The 23,333-nt window shown below is 40.0% G+C and overlaps 2 protein-coding genes across 3 annotated transcripts; one reads left to right on the top strand and one right to left on the bottom strand.

Moving 5' to 3' along the window:
• The first annotated feature begins 1,836 nt into the window (after window positions 1-1,836).
• On the top strand, window positions 1,837-8,459 carry nucb2a (nucleobindin 2a). The gene is made up of 13 exons (XM_085402635.1): window positions 1,837-1,956; window positions 2,355-2,498; window positions 3,362-3,469; window positions 3,697-3,829; window positions 3,995-4,098; window positions 4,693-4,878; window positions 5,011-5,101; window positions 5,207-5,265; window positions 5,344-5,436; window positions 5,891-5,980; window positions 6,105-6,275; window positions 6,464-6,524; window positions 6,630-8,459. Exons 1-13 carry the CDS (start codon window positions 1,933-1,935, stop codon window positions 6,905-6,907), a joined length of 1,542 nt encoding a protein of 513 aa, XP_085258761.1. The 5' UTR covers window positions 1,837-1,932; the 3' UTR covers window positions 6,908-8,459.
• Window positions 8,460-8,693: 234 nt separating this feature from the next.
• Window positions 8,694-22,375, bottom strand: caprin1a (cell cycle associated protein 1a). 2 transcript variants are annotated; one of them, XM_085402622.1, is made up of 17 exons: window positions 22,182-22,375; window positions 20,484-20,618; window positions 19,934-19,996; window positions 18,148-18,234; window positions 14,803-15,044; window positions 14,556-14,638; window positions 13,903-14,058; window positions 13,749-13,798; window positions 13,570-13,653; window positions 13,305-13,466; window positions 12,659-12,767; window positions 11,229-11,290; window positions 10,764-10,895; window positions 10,299-10,458; window positions 9,621-9,809; window positions 9,405-9,511; window positions 8,694-9,286 (listed from the first exon to the last, which is right to left on the bottom strand). In XM_085402622.1, the coding sequence occupies exons 2-17, from the start codon at window positions 20,616-20,618 to the stop codon at window positions 9,200-9,202; spliced, it is 1,908 nt and encodes a 635-aa protein (XP_085258748.1). In that variant the 5' UTR covers window positions 22,182-22,375; the 3' UTR covers window positions 8,694-9,199. The 2 variants fall into 2 exon arrangements, with proteins under 2 accessions (XP_085258748.1, XP_085258753.1); XM_085402627.1 differs by lacking the exon at window positions 10,764-10,895 and having other exon boundaries at window positions 22,182-22,373.
• Window positions 22,376-23,333: the final 958 nt, after the last annotated feature.

Here is a 23,333-nt window from a genome sequence, read left to right on the forward strand (position 1 = left end):
CTTTTTATTTTAAGGTATAATAAAAGACTTTCTGAAGGTCTTTGAAGTTTTTCTTTGAACACTGGATGGTCCTTTACTCATTTTCAGGCCTTGTACCTGACCATTTTTCAGATGGTTTATCTATAAAATGCAGTGGAGGCTCTCTCATGTTTGGGGGCTGCATTTCAAACAGTGGAATTAATATCAAAACTGATGGAATTATGAATGGGATCTTTTGCATCTTCAAAAAATAAAAAATACAATAACTGAGACTTACAATAAAGTATCATTGCACTGGTTTACTGAACCTTTCTTTCAGGGCATGTACAGAACATCAGTATCCATTTTCTACTGCCTCCTACAGGACACACTCTTCTTCCACTTCCTTACACATTAATGTAACACAGAACTAATACTGCCTCTCCTGGCATTACCATTGTAACAACACACTCATTCTGTTTCTTTCAGAAGAATAACAGGAACTTAGGATGTAGGTATCTATGGATAATAACTATTATGCATACTCATATATTTATATAACCTACTAATTTCTTGCGATACCACAGGATCGTACCAAACAAAAGGCAGCCAACATCAAAAGAAGAGCATTGAGAGTCCTATATACTACTTCGAGAAACTGCAAGAAAGCTTGCCTAAGAAAGTTCATTGTTGTAGAATAAAGGTGGTCATAATAAATATTCACTTTCCATCTTGTTAGAACTTTGTTTTTGCCTTTTATACTGCATCTTAATGTATGTTTAAATGTGTGCTTCAATAAATCACTGCGCATATTTCCCATCTTCCTAGCAAAATATTTAAAAAATGAGGGGTCGCTGAAGTGTTTGCACAGTTCTGTATCTTTAAGACTGGGATGTCAAGCGCCTTCACAAACGGTGTTTTTATAATCTGCAACATATTCTGACAAATGAATGAAAAATGTTCGTGTATTGTATTAAATAAACAAAAACTACGGAGCCCCCCCAGGGGACATGGGAGAAAAAAAAATTAGGGAGGAAAAAAAAAATTAGGGAGGAAAAAAAAAAATTAGGGAGGAAAAAAAAAATTAAGACGGACTTTTGCGAGATCTCGCAAAAGTATTGCGAGATCTCGCAAAAGTATTGCGAGATCTCGCAAAAGTATTGCGAGATCTCGCAAAAGTATTGCGAGATCTCGCAAAAGTTTTAGCCGCATTCTTCGGAGGCCGCCAGCTCGAAGCCGACCGGGAGGTCGAGGCACGATGTGCCGGGAAAGCGGTGTTCCTCCCGGCTGTAGTAGGTCTCGACCTCCCGTTAGCTTCGAGCTAGTGGGTGTCAGATCCCCAAAAACGTCGGAGCTCTTTTACAAATATGTGATGTCTTGTAAATCGAGCAGGTATCTGACGTTTACACAACTACATTCACGCCTCAAAATATCTTAAAAGTGTATTTTGTGACCCAGAAAGAGTAATATTACAACTAAGTAGCTGCCGCCATTGTTGGAGTTTTGCGAGATCTCGCAATACTTTTGCGAGCGCTCGCAATACAGATCTCGCAAAACTCCAACAATGGCGGCTAAGTTGAAAACAAAAATGAAAAACTGAAAAGGGGCAAATAATTAGAAAATTTAAATTAAAATCGTTATACTTTGAAGAAGAAGAAAAAAATCCAACTGTGTGTTTTAAATAAATAAATTAGTCATTCAGCATCACGGGTTTCATCCACCCCCAGCGTTAATTTTCCGTCTCATTTTCGTTCCGTGCGGTGCAGTACATGACAAACCAAAAGACCCGCCCACCTGCTCTGCTGTCATATCGCCACGTACGATTCAGTGCAACGCAACATGCTAGTGTGTTTGACAGACCGCCCAACTGACCAATCAGGTTAACCACCACACGAGCTACTCTGTCCAGCGGGCTGGTGGAAGCTGCTGACACCTCTCCAGCTGAGAGGAAGCGACGGGTGGAAGGTAGAGTAGATGAGGTCCTGTGTTCATAATAAAGTGAGTATACTGGCAACATATCTGTCTATGGGGCTCTTTAGTAAAGCTTTAAAATCCACGCTGAGCGTGGGGGAAATGCTGTATAAGCTCTTCTGCTCAGGCTCACGGTGTAACGTTACATGAGAGTCTCATTTGTCCATGCTTGGCACCGAAGCGCTAAATCTGTCAGTGACGGTGCTAAAGGCTAACACCAACAGCTTCCTCTGGTTATTATTATTAGCCAATAATTTGCAGTGTGTGGAGACTAGATGGGCTGTTCGAGGAAGATCAAAAATGAGGAAGCTGGGTACACGATGATGCTTACGCACTTAGAAACTCAAGAATGTATATTTCCAGATATTGTAAAACCTAAAACACGTCACCTCAGCCGGCACTATAGTGATTGTTCTCGTTTGTAGATGTGGGGGAGCCGGGCCTTTCTCGCCGGCTGGCTGCTGTTGCTGCTTGTCCAGCTGTTGTGTTTGGAGGCTGTGCCCATCAGCATCGACAAGACGAAAGTCAAAGAACCAGAGAAAAAGCCTGAAGAGCCTCCAGCCAGTGTGGTAAGGAAGAAGACATAATATTTACACTGCACGCTGAAAATTCACCACAAACCATAATACATGTCGTATCAAATAACGACCCTTTTTCAGCAGTGGTGCAGAGAGATAATTGTGTTTATTTGGCTTTCATTATCTATTCGTTTTAACAGTATTTAAGGCAGGCATAAAACTCACAATTTTGGTCATTATTTTTAGGATAAGACGATTTTTTTATTATAAAAATATTTGTTTCCTTTTTTTTTTTACTTAAAACAATGTGTATAGAGATGAGCGGCTTCAAGAATCTTTGTGGGATTGGATTACATAATTTCACAGAATAAACGATTTATTAATGTTTATTTATTAGCTATTTCATAGGTGGTACACTGTAGTAAGTACGCCCTGCTAAGTTTATTGGAAAAATGGCCTCTTTCTCTTATTCAAAACTTTAAAACTTGTGATCTCACAAACCAATTTATTTCTCAGTACAATAGTTTCAGATGCTATAGATTGTTTAGTGCCCAAATACTGTTATCTGTGTACTCATTTGTGCCTCTGGAAGGGGTAAATACTGTCATACAGAGGTTAAACAAGTACAATATAGTTTCAGTGTTGATTGCACGGGAATGCTCTTTTTTAGATATTAAGTATATGATCTTTACAGAAAGCGGCAACCCAGTTTGTATTTGTCATGTGGTGGTGTTTTCTGTACTTGCTCAGACACTTTTGGTTGGATTTTTCTTTAATTTGTCACCCGTATACAGATAGAGATGCTGTACTGTATATATAAATATAGATCTATATCAGAAATGTTTAAAATAGGATTTGATTACCCAATGTAACATGTTATTGGCGTTTTTACATTTTATTTACTGTGCTTTTAGGACACTGGACTCCACTATGACCGCTACCTCAGAGAAGTCATTGATTTTCTAGAGAAGGATCAGCATTTCAGGGAAAAGCTCCACAATACAGACATGGAAGATATTAAGGTACCCCGCTTTCTGTTGGTTTGGTCTTACTGCAGTGGCACAACATTTCAACCAGCTCCTTATAAGACAATAGTCACTATAATATACTCGTTTCGTGTACATGCACAGCTTCCTGCAAAGTTTAACCCAGTGTAAGCAAAAGTACATTATGCTTCGCTGTAAAAGTGTAGTGTATGTTCCAGAATTGTTTTAATCGCTTAATTTGCTACAATTTATTTATGTTGCAGCAAGGTAAGCTGGCCAAAGAGCTAGACTTTGTCAGCCATCATGTCAGAACAAAACTAGATGAGTTAAAAAGGCAAGAGGTAAACCGACTCCGGACCCTGATTAAGGCCAAGCAGGACCTTGAAGGAGGAAATGGTAAGTTGTGCAAAACAAAAATAATTTCATTTTGAATTCTGTTTAAAGTATCAGGCTCTAAATCAACTTTAAGTTGATTATTTTAGAGGTAAATAAAAGAAAGTTCTATTTTATGTATTCATATGTTTTAATATGTGTAATATATTTGAATTTCTCCCTGGACAGACATAGCAGTGGACCATCAAGCGCTGCTGAAACAGTTTGAATACTTGAACCACATGAACCCGCACACGTTTGAAGTGGAAGATCTGGATCGGCTGATCAGATCGGTAAATGTTGTTGCTCGATGCTACTTCGTACTTAATGAAAAGTATAGCATCTTGAAACTATTTGTGCCTTTGCACAGTGGAGTCCTGCAGTAGAGAGAAAGAGAAAAAACAGGAACCTATGCAGATGCTTAATTCATACACCAAAATTGGCCCATAGGTGGTGAAAGCTTCACAGTTGGTGAATGACTATAATTACCAGCAACTAGAAAGGAAAGGGTAGTACTGAGTACTGAGGTGTAGAGGACAGATGTATTATTTTTATTTGACCTTCTTTTCATTATTGTTTTTAAAAACAGCAATGCGTTTAGTCTTGTATCTGTGTCTCAGATGATGTTAAGACAAAAAGGCTTTTCACAATGGTTTCCAGAAGTGTGCTGATGTATAGAAACGTGCAGGCATAGACCTGAAAAATCCTGTTTACTACTACTGTGAGGGTCTGACAGTCTGGAAGTAGTCTGATGTTCTGAATAGTATCTCTTGTTTTGACTTCGACTGTGTCTAAGTGACATTTCCAGCTGATGCATTATTGTTTGCTGGGTATAGCCTTGTGTGGTTATTACTGTTGAACAATTTCTGTTTTCTATTTGTCATCAGGCCACTAAAGATCTGGAGAACTATGACAAAGAGAGACACGAGGAGTTCAAGAGGTACGAAATGATGAAAGAGCACGACAGACGAGAACACCTGAAAACACTGGATGATGACGAGAGGAAGAAAGAGGAGGAACACTATGAGGAGATGAAGAAGAAGCACGCCGACCACCCTAAAGTCAACCACCCGGTAAGTGACGAAGGTGCACAGAGAAAAATAAATGATATATTTTGTTGTTGTTGTTGTTTTTTTTTGTCCAGATTGTAATATTCATTTTACCTCAATCTGGAAATCAAATGTGTTTTTACTTCAATGATGCAGGGAAGTCAGAATCAGCTGAAGGAGGTCTGGGAGGAAGCTGATGGCTTAGATCCTGAAGATTTTGATCCTAAGACATTCTTCAACCTGCATGGTAAGACCTGTACTATCATTTACTAACATACATAATTTGCTCTGTAAAACATACAGTACTAGAACACGGCACATTCGCCTTCTTTTCTCTTTTTCAATAATACAGATACAAATGGAGATGGCTTCTTTGATGAACAGGAGTTGGAGGCATTGTTCACCAAAGAGGTAAAGCTGTGGCTTCTGAAAATGTGTAAATATTTCAGAGTAGGTCTTTGTACTGACTGTGGGCCTCTGTGATTTCAGCTGGAAAAGATTTATGACCCCACCAACGAGGAGGACGACATGGTGGAGATGGAGGAAGAGAGGCTACGTATGAGAGAGCATGTTATGAATGAGGTACAACAAGCTGCACTCAGCAACCTGTTTTCCTGAAACTATGCAGGTGAAAAAGCCGATCCTGGATTAGTTGGGCCAAAATTGTTCTGTGTGTGAAATATACATAGGGTAATATTTAGCATCATTAATTCTAATGTAGTAATATTCACAATCGCAGTCCTCTACTACCTTTAATGCAGCTCATCAGTTTGTTAAAAGGTTGGAAGCACAAAAACTTTATGCGTGTGGACAGTTAGTCTCCATAATTCAAAGCCTGTGACTAAAGTCACATGACTGACTTTAGTGACTACAGAAACAAAATAGAAAAGACACCTAAAGCTCATTCTCGGTCTCAGCTGGGTTTGCATCTTGTGTTAAACAGGCGCCACTGTGTTTTATCTGCCTTAGTCCTTTCAGTGAATAAGAAAATATACAACTAGTGTTCAAAGCCTTTCTGCTCTTGTCTGTGTCACAGGTGGATTCAAATAAAGACAGGCTGGTCTCTCTGGATGAGTTCCTTGTTGCTACTAAGAAGAAAGAATTCTTGGAGCCAGATAGCTGGGAGGTGAGAAACATTAGATGACACTTTATCATGATAACAGCTTTTATGAGTTATTTAATACAGAAACATTTGGTTAAACAAAGCAGGACTGTAAAAAATGGCTTCCTACCTGCTCTGTGTTCTTCAGACCTTGGAGCAGAACCAGGCTTATACCGATGACGAGATGAGGGAGTTTGAGGAGCATCTTGCTCAGCAAGAGCAAGATCTCAACCAGAAGGCTTTTGACCTCCAGAAACAGAGAGATGAGCTGGAAAGACAACAGGAGCAGCTTAATGCACAGAAAATGGAGCTACAACAGGTAAGGAATAGTACACTACTAATGGAAAAAGGGTTGCTTCTGTAGATTTACAGTCAGTGCATCAATCTGCCCACATCCTAACCTTCACATTTTACCAATTGATTCAGCTGTGCTTATATTGTATTTTAAGCAATCAAATTGTCTGTCCACATGTAGTAAATGAATTCTAATGTACTAAAACTCTACAGGCAGTTGAGCATATGGAACGTCTCAAGTCACAGAAAGTAGACCCTCCTCCAGAGGTTCTCGGTGAGTGTTGATTTTGTTTTTCTCCTACTTTTATTTTGATAGTGGTTTGATTTTAAAGGTCTAACCTCTGAGAATATAAAATTGTTCTCTTTGTTACAATTGAAGGGAACGCCGTCCCAGAAATCCCTGCAGTTGACAGCCAACTGCATGAGGCCCAACAACAAGGACATGACTCTGCACCCCAAGGACATCACCCTGTACCCGAAGGACATGACCCTGCACCCCAAGGTCATGACTCTGCACCCCAAGCTCCTCAGGATATACCACAGGAACACCATGGACAAGAAAATCAAAACCAGGCCCAGCAAGGTCTCCCTCAAACACATGATAATATACCACCTGGTCATCAAGAAGTTGTGCAAAGCCAGAATCAGCTGCCATAATAATGTGCACAAAACTTTACAATCAGACTTTTTCAGCACCTGCACTCGTAAGTGCTGAGGAGCAGTCCCATCAGAGTATAAGGACCTCTTTAACCACCCTGACCAGCATTAGTGGTTTGAAGTGCATTTGAGAAGAACAACCACTCAAAGGGAATCCGTTACCCCAGATTTCAGTCTTGGTGACAGTAATCCCTTCATTACATAATTAAATCACACAGTGAAATGACCTACATGGGTTTGGATCCTGATATGTGCATACATAGATTTTACCACAGTTGTGTTTGCTTACATTGAGGGTGTTTTTTTTTATAGAATCATATAAATAATATTTTGTGAGCTTTCAGACCGGTTGTTTGTTTCCTCTCAAAATGACTTGCTGCTTGCTAAACATCCTGACCCAAGAGCCTTCTGGATATGTACAGTGCAGCTGTTTAAGAAGATAAGGTGTAAAAATACTCATTTTAATTACAGCCTTTGAGATTTAGATTTTTTTAAATTACTATCAATATACTCCAAAAAAACCTGCAAAATAAAAGACATGCATGAATCATGATGGACCTTATGAAAACATACTTCAAGAGTTAACTGCAAGATGTTTGTTTTATTTAATTATGACACTAAATTGGCAAAAAAAAAAATCTACGGTAGCAAATGCAACAAGCTTACATCATTTTCACACCATCCCCAGACATCGCACTAAAAAAAACTAAGGAATTGATACAAGCAGCCGCTGTGTTGTGTAATGATCTACAAGGTGCTGTCAGATCTGCAGCTATCACTGTGACCTGACATTTACAATCCTTTAACCTTCAACACCTTATGAAGCCAGGTCGCTGTCTTTTTTTCAAATGCTCCCTTCTTAATGGTCATTTTGCTTCCCCTCAAACTACCAGTTTACTATTTTCCTACTATAACACATTTTTTTCTTTATGTGTACAGTTAATTTACTGTACTGAACAGTAAAAGCTCTTAAATAGTGCTTTTGTTAAATAGTATAATGAACTCATGGTCCATACACATGTATTGCTACGTGATTCTGATGAAACAGTTTTGATATTGTTTATTTAAGGTTTACTTTTACCTAACCATCTAGTATTTTGCTGAAACCGTCTGTCAAAGTAAGGCAATGAAAACCTTGAATTTTGTTTCTCTGTTCATTTTGAGGTATTTATGACTTTTACATGAAAGAGAACATATTAGCATATTTGGCAAAATGCTGGTTTGGTGTTACATGCTGTGTTAGCCTGTATGCTTTTGTTTAATGTAAATTTGCTTCTTCAATTCGGGGAGAATAATGAGATATTTGGGAGTTGCTGCCGCTTCTCACTGAAGACCTAAATTTTCAGTCTGTGAGATCTCTGCTTTTTGGTTTTACCTTACACAAAATTTAAGAAAACGTCTTTATTTGCTTTGTCAGTCGTTTCCCGTGTGCCATGCATTATATTTTGCACAAAATGTAAAGCTGGTGTTTGATTTCTTGCTGCTGGATCCAAAGGTCATTTGACAAAATTGCACACCTCACTTAAAATAAAGTGGTTCAGGTTGTCAAACAGATTTCACTGCTAATGTTTGAGCGATGCCTTTCCTGTGGGACATTTACCTCCAGTGAAACCATGAACAGATGCAATGTAATAAAAAGGATGGGCTGTTTCCATAGCTGTTATTGTCATAGCTGAAGGCTGCTCTGAAGTAGACTGAATTCTACATTGGATTGTATTAAGTTAAACTACTCACATGCAAGACCACACAGAATGAAAATGTCAGAAAACAAACAGCTTCAGCAACAGAAGGTAATAGGGCACAACTTTATTGAAACAGTCTCAATCAATAACAGTGTACAAAGAGGTGACGATGCAGGCAGGGACACAGGAGTTAAAAAAAACAAACAAACAAGAAAATTAAACGTTTTGATGAAAATTATAAAGGGAGTAACAAGTGGCTTACTGCACTCATGGAATCAAATAGACAGTGACGGGGTATTTTTTGCATTTATTTTGTACAAAAAATAAATTAATGAAATCTTTCAAGTTTACAGGAATATCTTTTTGTTGTTTTTCCATCACACGTACTTGCTGATAATCCTACATGTAGTTAATTTCAGCATTTTTGTGACAAAACATCAAAAAGATCTAGACAGACCGAAGCAGGCTGACTGATAAGTAGGCCAGGAGTTAAAAAAAATAAGATTACCGATGAGAAACAAAACATTGTTATAAAAGTGAGCTGGGGCAAACACATTCAAAAAAATCCTGAATGTTCAACGTGGCGTAATTCGACGGTCCCCGGGATCCTTTAGGATCGCATTGCCTGCACATTACCTCGGGACAAACCACGAGGTCCTTGGGCTGCTCCACGTTTGTAGCCTTGCTGATATCCCTCCTTAAAAGAGATAGTAAGGCTTCATAAGTGCATGTTTTGTATTTATAGTTACGCTTGGTTATAAAAAAGACTGATGTAAATTCAATGCAATGACTTAAATTAATGCATTAACTCTTACCCGCTGATAGGTATTGCTGGAATAGTCCCGAGATGTGTTGAACGGAGTTTGACCGTATCCACTGCTGGGAGCGTTTGAGAACGGTGGACGGTAGCCTTCATATCCACCTGACGACAGAAAGACATTAGTTCAACAGGTGATGCATATTTACTCCTAATCAAAATAAATCACAATATAATTATTGTAAATCTGTGAAACAACATTGGATGCTTTTACCTCTAAATCCATTCGAGGAGCCCCGATATCCATTCATAACGCCACGAGCGTTCCTGGGTCCACCTCTTGGCACAGCTCTGCTGCTGTAGAAGGACTGACCAGACTGCCCAAACCCTGCACCTACAGAGGGATCTTCATGTCCTGGCGTTGAGGACATAATCTGGTCCTGGGGCTGGAATGCATTAACAACTGGACAGAAGAGACACAAAACGACATCAAAATATACGTCACGTACTGCTGGATAAGTTCTAGTACATTTTTAATTTTAGACAAGGTATTAGTGGGTTTAGTTAATTGGAAATTCTAAATTGCACATAGGTGTGGATGCAAATGCCAGTGGTTGTCTGTCTCTTTGTGTTAGTCCTGTATCAGACTGATGACCTGTCCAGGGTCTGCCCTGCTCTCACCCTATGGTGGCTGGGATAGGCTCCCTGATAAGGATGGGCAGAAGAGGATGGAAGGATTTTTTACTTTTAAAATGCAAAATCACCTTCTGAATTCTGAGAAGGCTGCGTGATTTTTACTTATGGCATCCTCACTGACTCATATTTCAACTTTGTTGCAACAGAAAATATTTCTTTTGTGACAAAGTGAAGCTTGGGAGCCTCTTGATATCCTAATACATCTTTTACCACTCTGTTCATGCTCTAGGGTTTCCGTACAAAACAAGATGCACACCTGTCTGTAATCTTTCTTGTGGGATGTCAGGCTGGTCGACCACATTTTCTGGCTGGCTGCTAAAGCCCTGTCCATAGCCACCAGGGAACTGGCTAGGCTGCTTCAAGGGGTCTGCTTGGCCATCGGTAGTTGGAGGTACAGGTGCATTCATGTTAAATACCTGAAAAGAGAAACAAATTTTTTCCTCCCCCATTCCTGTCCATATCAATATAACAAAATAAAATAACCACAATACCCGACGATGGCCTGGGGTCAAAGATCTGCGTAGTTTGGGAAGTCTTAAATTGTTGCTCCTTGCACGAATAACTGACCAGTTTTCACTGTGACTAATAAAACATGCCAACCAATCTCTAATACTGACCTATGACTTGTGCAAGTATGAAAGCTGACGGTTTCCTACAGAATGCATCAAGTCCAAACATGCTCACTGTGACACCGTTTAAATGGACCCAATAGAAAGCGTACCGCTTGCACTGACTGGAAAGGTGCTGCGTTGACATTGATGCCTCCAGTGAGGGTGGGTTTGGAGACAGGAGGGAAGGCAGAGGACAGAGAACATGGGGCAGGAGACGGTGCAGATGACAGAGACATTGAGGCCTGGGTAAGTAAAAGAGGAGGGAATTTGGAAGGCAAGGAAACAACGAATATGGAGAAGTCAGTGCAAGAGATGAGATGATTTTCTTTTGGCTTAAAAAGTTCCCTTTTCTGTTATTATAATATTCAAATGAATCAAATATCTCCCCATCGCACGCAGTAGACAACAAAAAAAGATGTGTCGGAGAGCATCACATTCAATCCATGGAGAAGACCTTTCGAAATCTCTCTTCATAATACAAAAACAATCTGAACTCCAATTATTCATGAGCTGCACCACTTAGCCAGAAGAGCAGTCTCACCACCCATATCCTGCAGGGGCTCCTCCCTACTTACTTGTGAGGATTCCTGTGGTCCAGACACTGCAGCTGTCTGAGGAAGTCTGGACTCTGAGTGGACTGTTCAGAAAGACATAAAACAAATAAATAAGACAAACTCCTAAAAAAAAGACATGCTGCTAAATTATGCACTTTCAATTATATCCACATCAGAAAGCAGCGACCAAACAACTTAATAGGCATGCACTAATTACTAATTGAACCTCTGGCCTAACAGCAAAGTGATCATTTGTGCCCAGGAAACAAAGAAATCCTATTTAAAATATATATACACCGTAATTGTCGGGCTATAAGCCGCTACTTTTTGCACAAGCTTTGAACCCTGCGGCTTTTAGTCAGGTGCGGCTTTTCTATGGATTGTCCATGATTTTTGTCATATCGTAAGACGATTTGTTTTGTTTGTTCCGCTGTTGTACGGCACTACGTTGCCTGGCGGAAGGGCATGTGATCAGACACACAGTATCGGGGTTCAAGAGTGGTATGTTGGTCACATGTCCATCCGCCAGGCAACATAGTGCCGTACAAGTAGCGCGAAAAACAAACTTCAAAGTAGCGCTACGCGTTCAGCGGGAGTCGTGGATGACGAGCGGCGATAAACTTGCGAAAAGCAAGTTATGCTCAACTCCACCGGTGGAATCTGACAGCGTGGAAAAGTGTGAAAACATCCATGATCACCAACGGATTTGAAGGGCTGGACTGCTGCATGATGGAGAGGACACCGCCACGGCCCTTCTGAGGGTGTTCGACTCTGACACTGACAACGAGGATTTGTTTGGTTTTGAAAGTGACAACGAAGGAAAGAAGCTGAGAGTGGATGACGAAGCCATCCTGAGCCTGTTCGTATCCGACACTGGAGGAGAGGACTTTGGTGGTTTTAGTGCGCAGGAAGAAGAGAAAGATGATGGTGAATGACTGACTTTTCTTCTTGTTAAAGCCGTGTCACTGCACCTGAGCCTAAAAGGTAGTCTGAATCTATTTTTCTGGTGTGCTGTAGGTTATTGTTATGTACTACATTTGTTACTCATTTATGAAGCACAGTACATGTTTCGTACTTGTAATTACCGCTACTTGTACATACCTAAAAAGTTATGCAAATATGTACCCATAACTTGTTTTTCAAAATATTAATAAAAAGGGGTGTGTCTCCAAACAGCCATCTCTTTCCTGACAATTCCCTTTGTGCATATTCTCTTACATATGATAAGTCAACATTGAAACACCTGCGGCTTTTAGTCAGGTTCGGCTAATGTATGTACAAAACAGGATTTTCCCCTGATTTTAGCTTGTGCGGCTAATATTCAGGTGCGCTTTGTAGTCCGGGAAATACGGTATATATATTTATATTTTAAAGTCTATTGGCCAGTATGAGCAATACTAATAAATCAGTGCATCCATATTCAGTATAACCTGTGAGTAAATGTCACTCACGTAGAGCACCGCCCATCTGTTGCAGGTCAACAGCTTGCACAGGCTTCATTGGCTGCGCAGACACAATGGCTGGATCCAGCGCCTGGCCATCAAACTCCAACATGGAGTCCTACGACAACCAAACAAGAGTAAATGTAAACAGATGAGATTTGCAATCAGTCCAATAAGCAAGCGAGCACGTCTGTTTCATACCCATAATCCTTCACTCCACATTAGGAAAATACCTCAACTACAAACAACCTTGACTAAAAGGATCTTAGTACCAACTCCCATGTAAGCACATCTTCCTAAAACCTGGGATAATCATGATCTCATTTAAATTGTACTTCTTTTGAATTTTTGTCCCAAATGGGGAATGGGTTTTTTCCCCTGTTTCGATATTTTACTTTTTTTTTTTTTTTTTAAGTTCACATTCATATATCAGAAATTACAACTAGATTCGTTTTCTGAGTCACAACAAGTACGTTCTTGTCTCATGACCTCTAGCACGACTTCATAGATTGTTGTAAATTGCCTGGACATGCAGTCCTCATCTTTGGCCAACCTTTTTGCAAGTTCATCCTACTTGCCATTGCTTATTTGAGACACACACCACACACTGTGAGCCATAGGATACTACAATATACAGCATTTTGGGCCATCTAACCTGCATGAAGTTGTATGTCCCTTGCATCTGGGCCATGAGGTCTTGCACTGCCTGCTTTCTAACCACAGGATCAGTATCAGGAGTGGGAGAAACTTGGTTCCCAGTAATGGTTTGTTCTGGAGCCAGCTGAACAGGGGGCTGATGCTGGAGTGAATTCACCATCTATTCAGCACAGACACATGACAGGCACATTAGAATCAAACTCACGGCATTGGAAAGTAGGTTTCAAGGCACCGAGGACTGATGATTCAGTAATAGAGCATACCTGGGCCTCCACACTCCACTCCTCGACTTGGTCTTTGTCTGTACTGCTGTATGTAGTTTCTGGAATGAACTGTCTGTTTACAAACTGCAACAGAAGACAGTACACTAAAATGTGATATAACAATTTAAGGAAAGAGTTGATCTGTGTGGGTTCTTGTGCAGCATAAATACAAATCTCACCTCTATAGTTTCCACTTTAACGGGCTCTGTATTTTTTTCACTAGCGAATCCTATATTAAATGAAAAATATACATGAGGATGGCTTTCTTTCTGGGTCTCTCACACACACACACACACACACACACACACACACCATTTGCTAATTGTTAGCTACCAGGTTCCGATGGCTGCTCCACAGCTTTAGACTCAGCCACCACGGTCTGTTCCTCTTGCTCTTCTTCCTCCTCGCATGTCCCATTTTGATGAGTTTGCGCTCTGTCAAAGTAACCACTCTGCAGCACTTTGTCCAGGGTTTCCTTCAGTGACTTGTCTGGAATAAGAGAACACCGAAGCTGTTCAGACTTTCCTATTATCACAAACCACAATGGACGATTAAGGTCTGCCTCCGTTTTCTTACACAGTCAGTACAATCTGCAAGAGAAGTCCTGCAACAGCTGGTATGAGCCAATCTCAGAATTAACCGAGTGAATCAAATGTTGTGTGAAGGGATGAAACAACAGATACAATAAACTGGGGCCGATCAGATGTCTTGAACAATCTAACTACTAACAATGAGTGCAAGTGAGTTTCCGCCTGTGTGGATAGGTGCACACACCAAACATTTTCTTTAAGATATTTTTTTTCTTACTGCACTTAAGATGAAGGCATGAAATAAATATCAACTAGCCACATGTTAAGCCTCTCCATTTTAAGGCATTTTCCACAAGTGCTTTAAATATAGTTTAAAAATAGTTTCTTTAAAAAAAAAAGAAAAAAAAAAGGTATGTGTATGGGTGATGAACGATATTAAGACATGAAAATACTTACACGTGGTCCCTGCTACAGCCTTGTCTCGACCCTCAAGCAGTTCCCACAGGTGTAGTGATGCTTCTTCATATTGGCGAGTCAACCTGCAAATCACAAAATAAATGCAATTAATTGCACAGAGTAGTAGTAGTAGTAGTATATAGTTTTTGTAGAGCAGGATTAAAAAACAAAACCAAAAACATATTTAAGCACTGATAACTCTAAATGTAACTTCTGTACCAGTGACAGCACACAGGTACGCGCGTACCTTACATCGTAGTTCCTCTCAGGTCCTACCAATTTGTAAAACTCATCGAGGGATGAGAGTTCAGCATCAGTGAGCAAAGGCGCACCAGAGGCATCGGGGTGTTTAAGGTCCTGCCTGACACCGTCTTCTCCCAGCTGGTCGAGTAAATACTGAAGCTCCAAAACACTCTTCAATCGTCTTTGTTCAGTCTCTTCTCGCTGCAGCTGTTCCCGTCTTGCAGATTTCTTGACTGCCTTTTGAATCTGAACACATCCAGGCACAATTTCATGCATTTAGCTTCACAAGATAACACACACCCATTACGTTCACTCTGTACATCACTGCACTTTGAAAAAAAAAAAAAAAAAAATCAAAAAGGTCAATGAGCATGGTCAAAACAATTATTCGCTTCCCTGTTCACTCCATCTGGCACTTTAAGCTTTTGTGAGCCATTTGGGAGTATTTCATAAATTACACCAGGTGTTGCCAACTGATTGTTTTATGGCAATAAAGAATGTACGTTACAAAAAATTACTAGAGCAGAGAATGAATAAGGATTTGCAGATGCCACTAAAGAGCACAACAAGTGTCTAAAAGCTTTGCAATTAGGTATTTTAATTATACAGTGGGATGCAAAAGTTTGGGCAACCCTGTTAACAGTCATTATTTTCCTGTATAAATCGTTGGTTGTTACAATAAAAAATAAAAAATAAAAAAAAAAATAAAAATGTCAGTTAAATATACCATATAGGAGACACACAGTGATATTTGAGCAGTGAAATGAAGTTTATTGGATTTACAGAAAGTAAATGGCCTGTATTTGTATAGCGCTTTACTTTGTCCCCAAGGACCCCAAAGCGCTTTACACATTCAGTCATCCACACAGTCACACACTGGTGATGGCAAGCTACATTGTAGCCACAGCCACCCTGGGGCGAGGCTGCCGGACACTGGCGCCACCGGGCCCTCTGACCACCACCAGTAAGCAACAGGTGAAGTGTCTTGCCCAAGGACACAACGGCCGAGACTGTCGGAGCCGGGGCTCGAACGGCAACCTTCCGATTATAAGACGAACTGCCAACTCTTGAGCCACGATCGCAAGTGTGCAATAATTGTTTAAACAAAATCAGGCAGGTGCATAACTTTGGACACTGTTGTCATTTTATTGATTCCAAAACCTTTAGAACTAATTATTGGAACTCAAACTGGCTTGATAAGCTCAGTGAAACCTGACCCCACATACACAGGTGAATCCAATAATGAGAAAGAGTATTTAAGGGGGTCAACTGTAAGTTTCCCTCCTCTTTTAATTTTCTCTGAAGAGTAGCAGCTTGGGGATCTCAAAACAACTCTCAAATGACCTGAAGACAAAGATTGTTCACCACCATGGTTCAGGGGAAGGATACAGAAAGCCTTCTCAGAGATGTAAGCTGTCTGTTTCCACAGTTAGGAACATATTGAGAAAATGGACGACCACAGGCTCAGTTCAAGTTAAGGCTCAAAGTGGCAGACCAAGAAAAATCTCGGATAAACAAATGCGACGAATGGTGAGAACAGTCATAGTCAACCCACAGACCAGCACCAAAGACCTACAACATCATCTTGCAGCAGATGGAGTCACTGTTCATCATTCTACCATTCGGCGCACTTTACACAAGGAGATGCTGTATGCGAGAGTGATGCAGAGGAAGCCTTTTCTTCACCCACAGCACAAACAGAGCTGCTTGAGGTTTGCTAAAGCACATTTGGACAAGCCAGCTTCATTTTGGAATAAGGTGCTGTGGACTGATGAAACTAAAATGTACCGTATTTCCCGGACTACAAAGCGCACCTAAATATTAGCCGCACAAGCTAAAATCAGGGGAAAATCCTGTTTTGTACATACATTAGCCGCACCTGACCAAAAGCCGCAGGTGTTTCAATGTTGACTTATCATATGTAAGAGAATATGCACAAAGGGAATTGTCAGGAAAGAGATGGCTGTTTGGAGACATCACTTTTATTAATATTTTGAAAAACAAGTTATGGGTACATATTTGCACATGTAGTACATAACAGTAGCCTACAGCACACCAGAAAAATAGATTCGGACTACCTTTTAGGCTCAGGTGCAGTGACACGGCTTTAACAAGAAGAAAAGTCAGTCATTCACCACCATCTTTCTCTTCTTCCTGCGCACTAAAACCACCAAAGTCCTCTCCTCCAGTGTCGGAAACGAACAGGCTCAGGATGGCTTCGTCATCCACTCTTCTTCTCTCCTTCGTTGTCACTTTCAAAACCAAAGAAATCCTCATTGTCAGTGTCAGAGTCGAACACCCTCAGAAGGGCCGTGGCGGTGTCCTCCTCTCCATCATGCAGCAGTCCAGCCCTTCAAAATCCGTTGGTGATCGTGGATGTTTTCACACTTTTCCACGCTGTCAGAATCCACCGGTGGAGTTGGGCATAACTTGCTTTTTGGGCATAACTTGCAAGTTTATCGCCGCTCATCATCCACGACTCCCGCTGAACGCGTAGCGCTACTTTGAAGTTTGTTTTTCGCGCTACTTCGTACGGCACTACGTTGCCTGGCGGACGGACATGTGACTAACATACCACTCTTGAACCCCGATCCTTCCGCCAGGCAACGTAGTGCCGTACAACAGCGGAACACACAAAACAAATCGTCTTACGATATGACAAAAATCACAGACAATCCATAGAAAAGCCGCACCTGACTAAAAGCCGCAGGGTTCAAAGCTTGTGCAAAAAGTAGCGGCTTATAGCCCGACATTTACGGTAGTTATTTGGGCATAACAAGAGGCGTTATGCATGGAGGAAAAAGAACACAGCATTCCAAGGAAAACACCTGCTAGCTACAGTAAAATATGACTCGCCATGAGCTGTCCATGCTTGGAAGCCATCAAACCTGAATGAACTAGAGATGTTTTGTAAAGAGGAATGGTCTAAAATACCTCCAACCACAATCCAGACTCTTATTGGAACCCACTGGAAGCGTTTAGAGGCTGTAATTTCTGCAAAAGGCGGCTCTACTAAATATTGATTTCATTTCTTTTTTTGTGGTGCCCAAATTTATGCACCTGCCTGATTTTGTTTAAACAATTATTGCACAATTTCTGTAAATCCAATAAACTTCATTTCTCTTCTCAAATATCACTGTGTGTGTCTCCTATATGATATATTTAACTGACATTCTTTAATGTAACAACCAACGATTTATACAGGAAAATAATGACTATTAACAAGGTTGCCCAAACCTTTGCATCCCACTGGATCTATAAAAAAAATAATTGATGCATACTGATTTTTAGTATGCGTGTTTAAGACTTCATCAGCAAGTTAAAAGCACACCTATAGCTCAGGACTCACCTCCTGACCCAATGCGAGAAAGCTCTTTTGCAATTCTCGAGCAAACTCTAAGTTGTTGTTGATCTCTTGATACTTCGCCAAGGCCTCCTTCATGCACAACACGGAAAGAAAATCAGATGTTTTTAACAGGAAATGATTTAAAGCAGGAGGTAGTAACAACTAAACATGCAATACTTTCATAACACTTGAATGTGAAACATAACTTCATATAAGTTTGTTACATACACAAAGCTGTTTGCAAATAAGCTGGGACACAGTAAAAGCTAAATAAAAATAGAGTGACTTGAAAATAATTTAAAGCCCATGTTTAAATAGTGCACAGAAAACATTTCAAATGTTGAATCATTTGAAATGCAAATGTTTAACGTTAAAAATATCATTGCTTTTAATTGTGCAATATTTAGTGCTACCAAGCATAACTCTGACCTTCAGTGTTCTCTGGGATATAAAAAAAACAATCAATGTCTAAAGTCACCAGTCAAAAAAGAAAATACTTCAGAAGTTTGGCAACTGGGTTTGCAGATCTTTTTTCCCCCTCTAAGTTAAACTTAAAGACTTTTATAATGGCTCTTTCATTCCACCAGAGCACTTGAACAAATACTGTGATAATGGGCATTATTAAGAGAGTGAGTGAAGAAAAGCAAGACTGTTGAGATATATATTAGGGGTGCAACGATACACAAAATTCACGGTTCGGTTCGATACTTTGGTGTCACGGTTCGATATTTTCTCGATACAAAAAAATGTTCATGCCTTTTTAATTTGTCATTTATTAAAACTATAAATATATATTTTAACTCAAAAGTAGTTTTTAAATTTAATGTTGCTGAAACAAAACAAAACAAAAAACAAAAAAAAACAAAAAAAAAAAAACCCTCTGGTCGAGGAATCACTCATCTTTGGAAAAGAGTTTATTACAGAGAAATGGCTCTTTCCAAAAATAAAAGCTACACTATACGCTTCTTCTGGGCTATATTCTCAGCAGCATATTAAACATATCAGGTCCCCATAAGGAGAATCATGTGCTAACGGCTGTCTAAATGACTCGGGTAAAGTTTGTAGCATGCGTGCTTGTTGTTTTTGTCTGCTTCCACTTGTCTTTGCACTACGATGATGTCGGCGTAAATGTGCAGTCATATTCGTTGTGTTCCCACTAGTGCTGTCAGCGTTAAAATGACATTAATGCCATAACGCGGCAAATCTCCCTTAACGAGTTACCGCGGATCGCCCCGTGCGTGGGGCTGGATGGCGTCAACACAATAACGAGCTAACTGCGCTAACGCACTAGTTCCCACCACTGTAATTGAGCATTGCGTGGCACATCCGACATACTGTTTTACTTTTGTCCATCAGGGTCATGCTTCCACATGAAAACCAAAATAGTTCCAAACGCCAGATCTGAATGAGGGTGGGGGAGGTTCAATTTCAGGTAGAGTTGAGGCAGTTGCCATGTTGCAACGAGCTTAGCTTCTGTCTTGCTAGCTTGCGCTGCGCTCAGTGGATCTGCGCTCGACAGTGCAGCCTAGGCGGAGTAGTTGAACGCAGATCCACTGAGCACTCAACACAGACAGCATCGTCACAAGAAAGGTTTTGTATTGTTCGATACATATCCGTACCAAACCGAAAGCACTGTATCAACGATTCAACACCGATACATGTATTGTTGCACCCCTAATATAAATACAGCGTTAGAGTGACTGGAAATCCTTGCATTTGACAGAATTTACATTTGATCCTGCGACAAAACAAAGCTGTGTCCAAATGAGAAGCAGTTTTGTTTTCTTACCAGCTGATCCTGATTTAGTCTCTCGCCCTTATTCTTCCTTGCCTGGTAGTCATCCAGTTTGGACTGCAAGAAGGTTTTTGAAAAACAAGAAATTTGACATTAAAGTTGAATTCAAATAAAAAGAGCAAACGTATTAAAAAATGTCATCATTAGGTTTATTACCACTGTGGATTTATATTTTAAGGCAGTTTGATGACATTTCTCACACAATCTTAACAAATTATGAGCAAGACAGAGGAAAATCTGGATATCATAATTAGTGCTACAGTCTATTAAGTGGATTCATTGGGGAAGGGGAAACCTGTTATAAAGCCAGTTGAAATTTAAAGTACCTACTCCAACATTTTTCTGATTTTCAAAACACATCCCAACACCTGCATTCTCCCAAATCAGTATGTTTGATAATTATATATTACTGTATGTCATTATATATTGACAAAAGCATACATTTTCCAGCATCCACAACAACAGACAAAACAGATAAAAGCTTTACACCCTATTTGAGGTTAATCCAAAGCGAAGTTTACTCTAAGATGATAACTATAGATACCTTTTTCTTTTCCATATTGCGGACCTTCTTGTCAATCACACCAATAATCTGCTTCATGGCCTCAGAATGACTTCCATTTCCCAGGTCTGGAATGGCAGACTGGACAGCACTGTTGCCAGCTGTTGCTGAAGGCATCTTTGGGAGGGAAACATGTAAATATTACAATTAAAATTTGGACCTGAATAAAACAAACAAGTAATCCTAACTTAAGATGTTAGCAGAAGAAGACAAACTATTTCAAAGCCTAAGAACTAGATCGTACACTTATGTCTTCAACCAGGTTACAAAATGCTGTTAAGGTCATGCTCTGCAGTCTCAGACTTTCAACCTGCAGTTACTGTATCTGACACCCATCAGAAACAAGGTTTCCTAGAACAGAGCTCACAACTGGATATTTACTACGCATGCACATACAGACTTGTATAAACAACTTATATTATACTTTGATTATAAATTTTTGTTTTATGATATTTGTTGCATAGATCCACGACAATTCTAAAAGATTTTTAAAGGGTTATGTATCTTGAGATGCTTGTGCACATTTCAACATAACTGTCTGCACTGTGATACTGTAGGGATGTTCTGTATTTTGAGGATTACACAAATGATTACAGACACATTGCCCTTTTCCATTTTTGTCCAAGTCTAGCAATAAACAGTAATTAAGCTGAGCACCACCCGATTCAACTGATACCTGTGGACGAAATGGACCCACAGTTGTTGCTTAAATGTACCTTTCATTGTCAACTGTGTATTAAATAAAAGCCTAAAAACGATCTCTCTCTCTAGATAGAGAGATAGAAGTGGTACCGTATGAATTGTTATTTGTACTGTATTGCCCGGTAATCTCTAATATAAACTGAGCTCATGCTGAGTTCAGCTGGTAAGATATCCACTTTATGTAACGCCAGCAGTTTCACGTTTTGAACTTTGAGGACCCTGCTTCAGCGACCCTCCAAGCTCCACATTAGGACACCAAACCCTGACTCAAGCCCAAATACCCGGGCCGGTGAAAGTGATACTTACCGATGTGATCCCTTATTAAGGTTTGAGGGCTAATTAAATCGATACGTCGAGATACAACCTCCTCTTGGACGATAAGTTGTTGGCTGGTAACAGCAATTATTGGGGTGAGCTTTGAAAAAAAATCAGAACACCACATCCAATATAACAGAGGAAGTTAAAACAACATAAAAATGTCGGGCCTCCTATTCAAAGTTAAAGTCTTTTAGCGTCTGTGGAGAAAGAGGCTAGCCTTACTGACAGATGCTAACAACACAAAAATCCGCATCATAACGTAAGCCTCGAAACTCTTATCTGCGGCTTAGTTGCCAAAATAAACTTTCACTGGTGAGAGCTCGACGTTAGCTAGCCATGCCAAATCAGTTTAATAAGCATAGTGCGCTCGTACTAATCTCCGCGTCCCATTGTTAGCCGAGCGTGTTCGGTAACGATGTGCTGCTAAAGCCCCGAGTTCAACGGTTGTCACTCAAAACCAAAGGTTAAATCCATATGAAACAGCCATTACAGACCCCCAGGACAAGCCATCGTTTCGGGACGTTTAACGTTAACTGCGAAAAACAAAGAGCACCTCGGGACGCCGAGACAACTCGTTTTCGCGCAGCCGTCTCGAATCCAGATGATAAAGACGGTTTATTAAAAAGACCTAAAATGACAGTGACCTCGTGAAAGCCATACCTTTAAGACTCTTTGTCTTCAAAGAGATCTCGTTGGTCTCGTTTTACTTTAGCTGTGTGGCGTTAACTGCGGTTCGATATCTTTCACTTCAAGCGGTGTTTTTCTAGAAGGATGCTCCGACTTACACCGGCCAATGGCTGCTTAGCTGCTGCAGAGCTAACGGTAGCAGCTAAAAGGACCCCACTGCTAACCTCGACGCTGCCTTCTTCTTCTTGGTTTTTATTGGTGGTTGAGAAACAACGAATTGGTGCATTACCGCCTCCAACTGATAAGGAGTAGGTACCGGAATGTCACTAAGTATTAGATCCTATCATACAAATTCATTTGTCTAAGATCATTAAATATTGCCTCATAACTTTTACTTGTCGTGGTATTTCTAAATAAATCAATTCAATCCTGTTTCAGTTTGATTATGTTTAGGTTTTGAATCAGTTGTCTTCTTTCTTTCTCATACTTCTGACAGTGTAATATAACATGCTCTAATGTCTCATCACAGTACTCTCATTTAATTGGCAATGTTTCCCTTAAAATGTATAGTGTGCATTTTAGCCCAGTGTGTCCAAATCTGAGACATGAAATGACTGTTTCCTCTTTCCTCCTGCTTCCTGACAAATATATTTCTGTACCACATGTGAGTTTAACATTTTCTTGCATTTGTCTTTAATTTTCTAAATATGTATGGCCCATGTAACCCTCTCAAATCAAACCCCAAGAAATTTGAATTATTTCCTCTTTCTAGTTCTTGATTCTATAACTTTCGTTTAATGTCCTTACCAATTCTTTTTCATGTAAAAACAAAACAAAACATTGTCTTGGTCTTATCCACTGAAAATTTTAATCCCCACTTATGTGTCCATTCTCCAACTTTAAAAATTGCTTCCTACACCTTTCTAGTAACAAACTCTACATAACGTCTTCTCTTCCACATGGTGCCGTCATCTGCAAAAGGAGAAAATGCCATTCGACTGTCTTTATTATGAAACATCATCAATTAAAATAATAAGGGACTCACTATAGTCCCCCGTGGTGTTCCATTTTCTACTATATACTTCTCATAATAATTATTCCCTATCCTTACTTGTATTTGCCTTCTTGAGAGAAAATCCTTTATCCATCTGTACATTCGCTGTGTGATGCCTGTCTTCCCCATTT

The sequence above is a fragment of the Rhamphochromis longiceps genome, linkage group LG1 (genome assembly GCF_057381845.1).
Source record: "Rhamphochromis longiceps isolate RC_006_pf linkage group LG1, R_longiceps_female_GT1.1, whole genome shotgun sequence".
Classification (NCBI taxonomy): Eukaryota; Metazoa; Chordata; class Actinopteri; order Cichliformes; family Cichlidae; genus Rhamphochromis; species Rhamphochromis longiceps.

Excerpts from the sequence above, each read along its gene's own strand:
- nucb2a (XM_085402635.1), top strand. The coding sequence starts at position 1,933 with ATGAGGTCCTGTGTTCATAATAAA. Across the intron at positions 1,957-2,354 it reads GGTCCTGTGTTCATAATAAA|ATGTGGGGGAGCCGGGCCTT; the intron begins GTGAGTATACTG and ends TCTCGTTTGTAG. Across the intron at positions 2,499-3,361 it reads AAGAGCCTCCAGCCAGTGTG|GACACTGGACTCCACTATGA; the intron begins GTAAGGAAGAAG and ends CTGTGCTTTTAG.
- caprin1a (XM_085402622.1), bottom strand. The coding sequence starts at position 20,618 with ATGCCTTCAGCAACAGCTGGCAACAGTGCTGTCCAGTCTGCCATTCCA. Across the intron at positions 18,235-19,933 it reads GACTAAATCAGGATCAGCTG|GAGGCCTTGGCGAAGTATCA; the intron begins GTAAGAAAACAA and ends TTGTGCATGAAG. Across the intron at positions 12,768-13,304 it reads GGACATACAACTTCATGCAG|GACTCCATGTTGGAGTTTGA; the intron begins GTTAGATGGCCC and ends TGGTTGTCGTAG.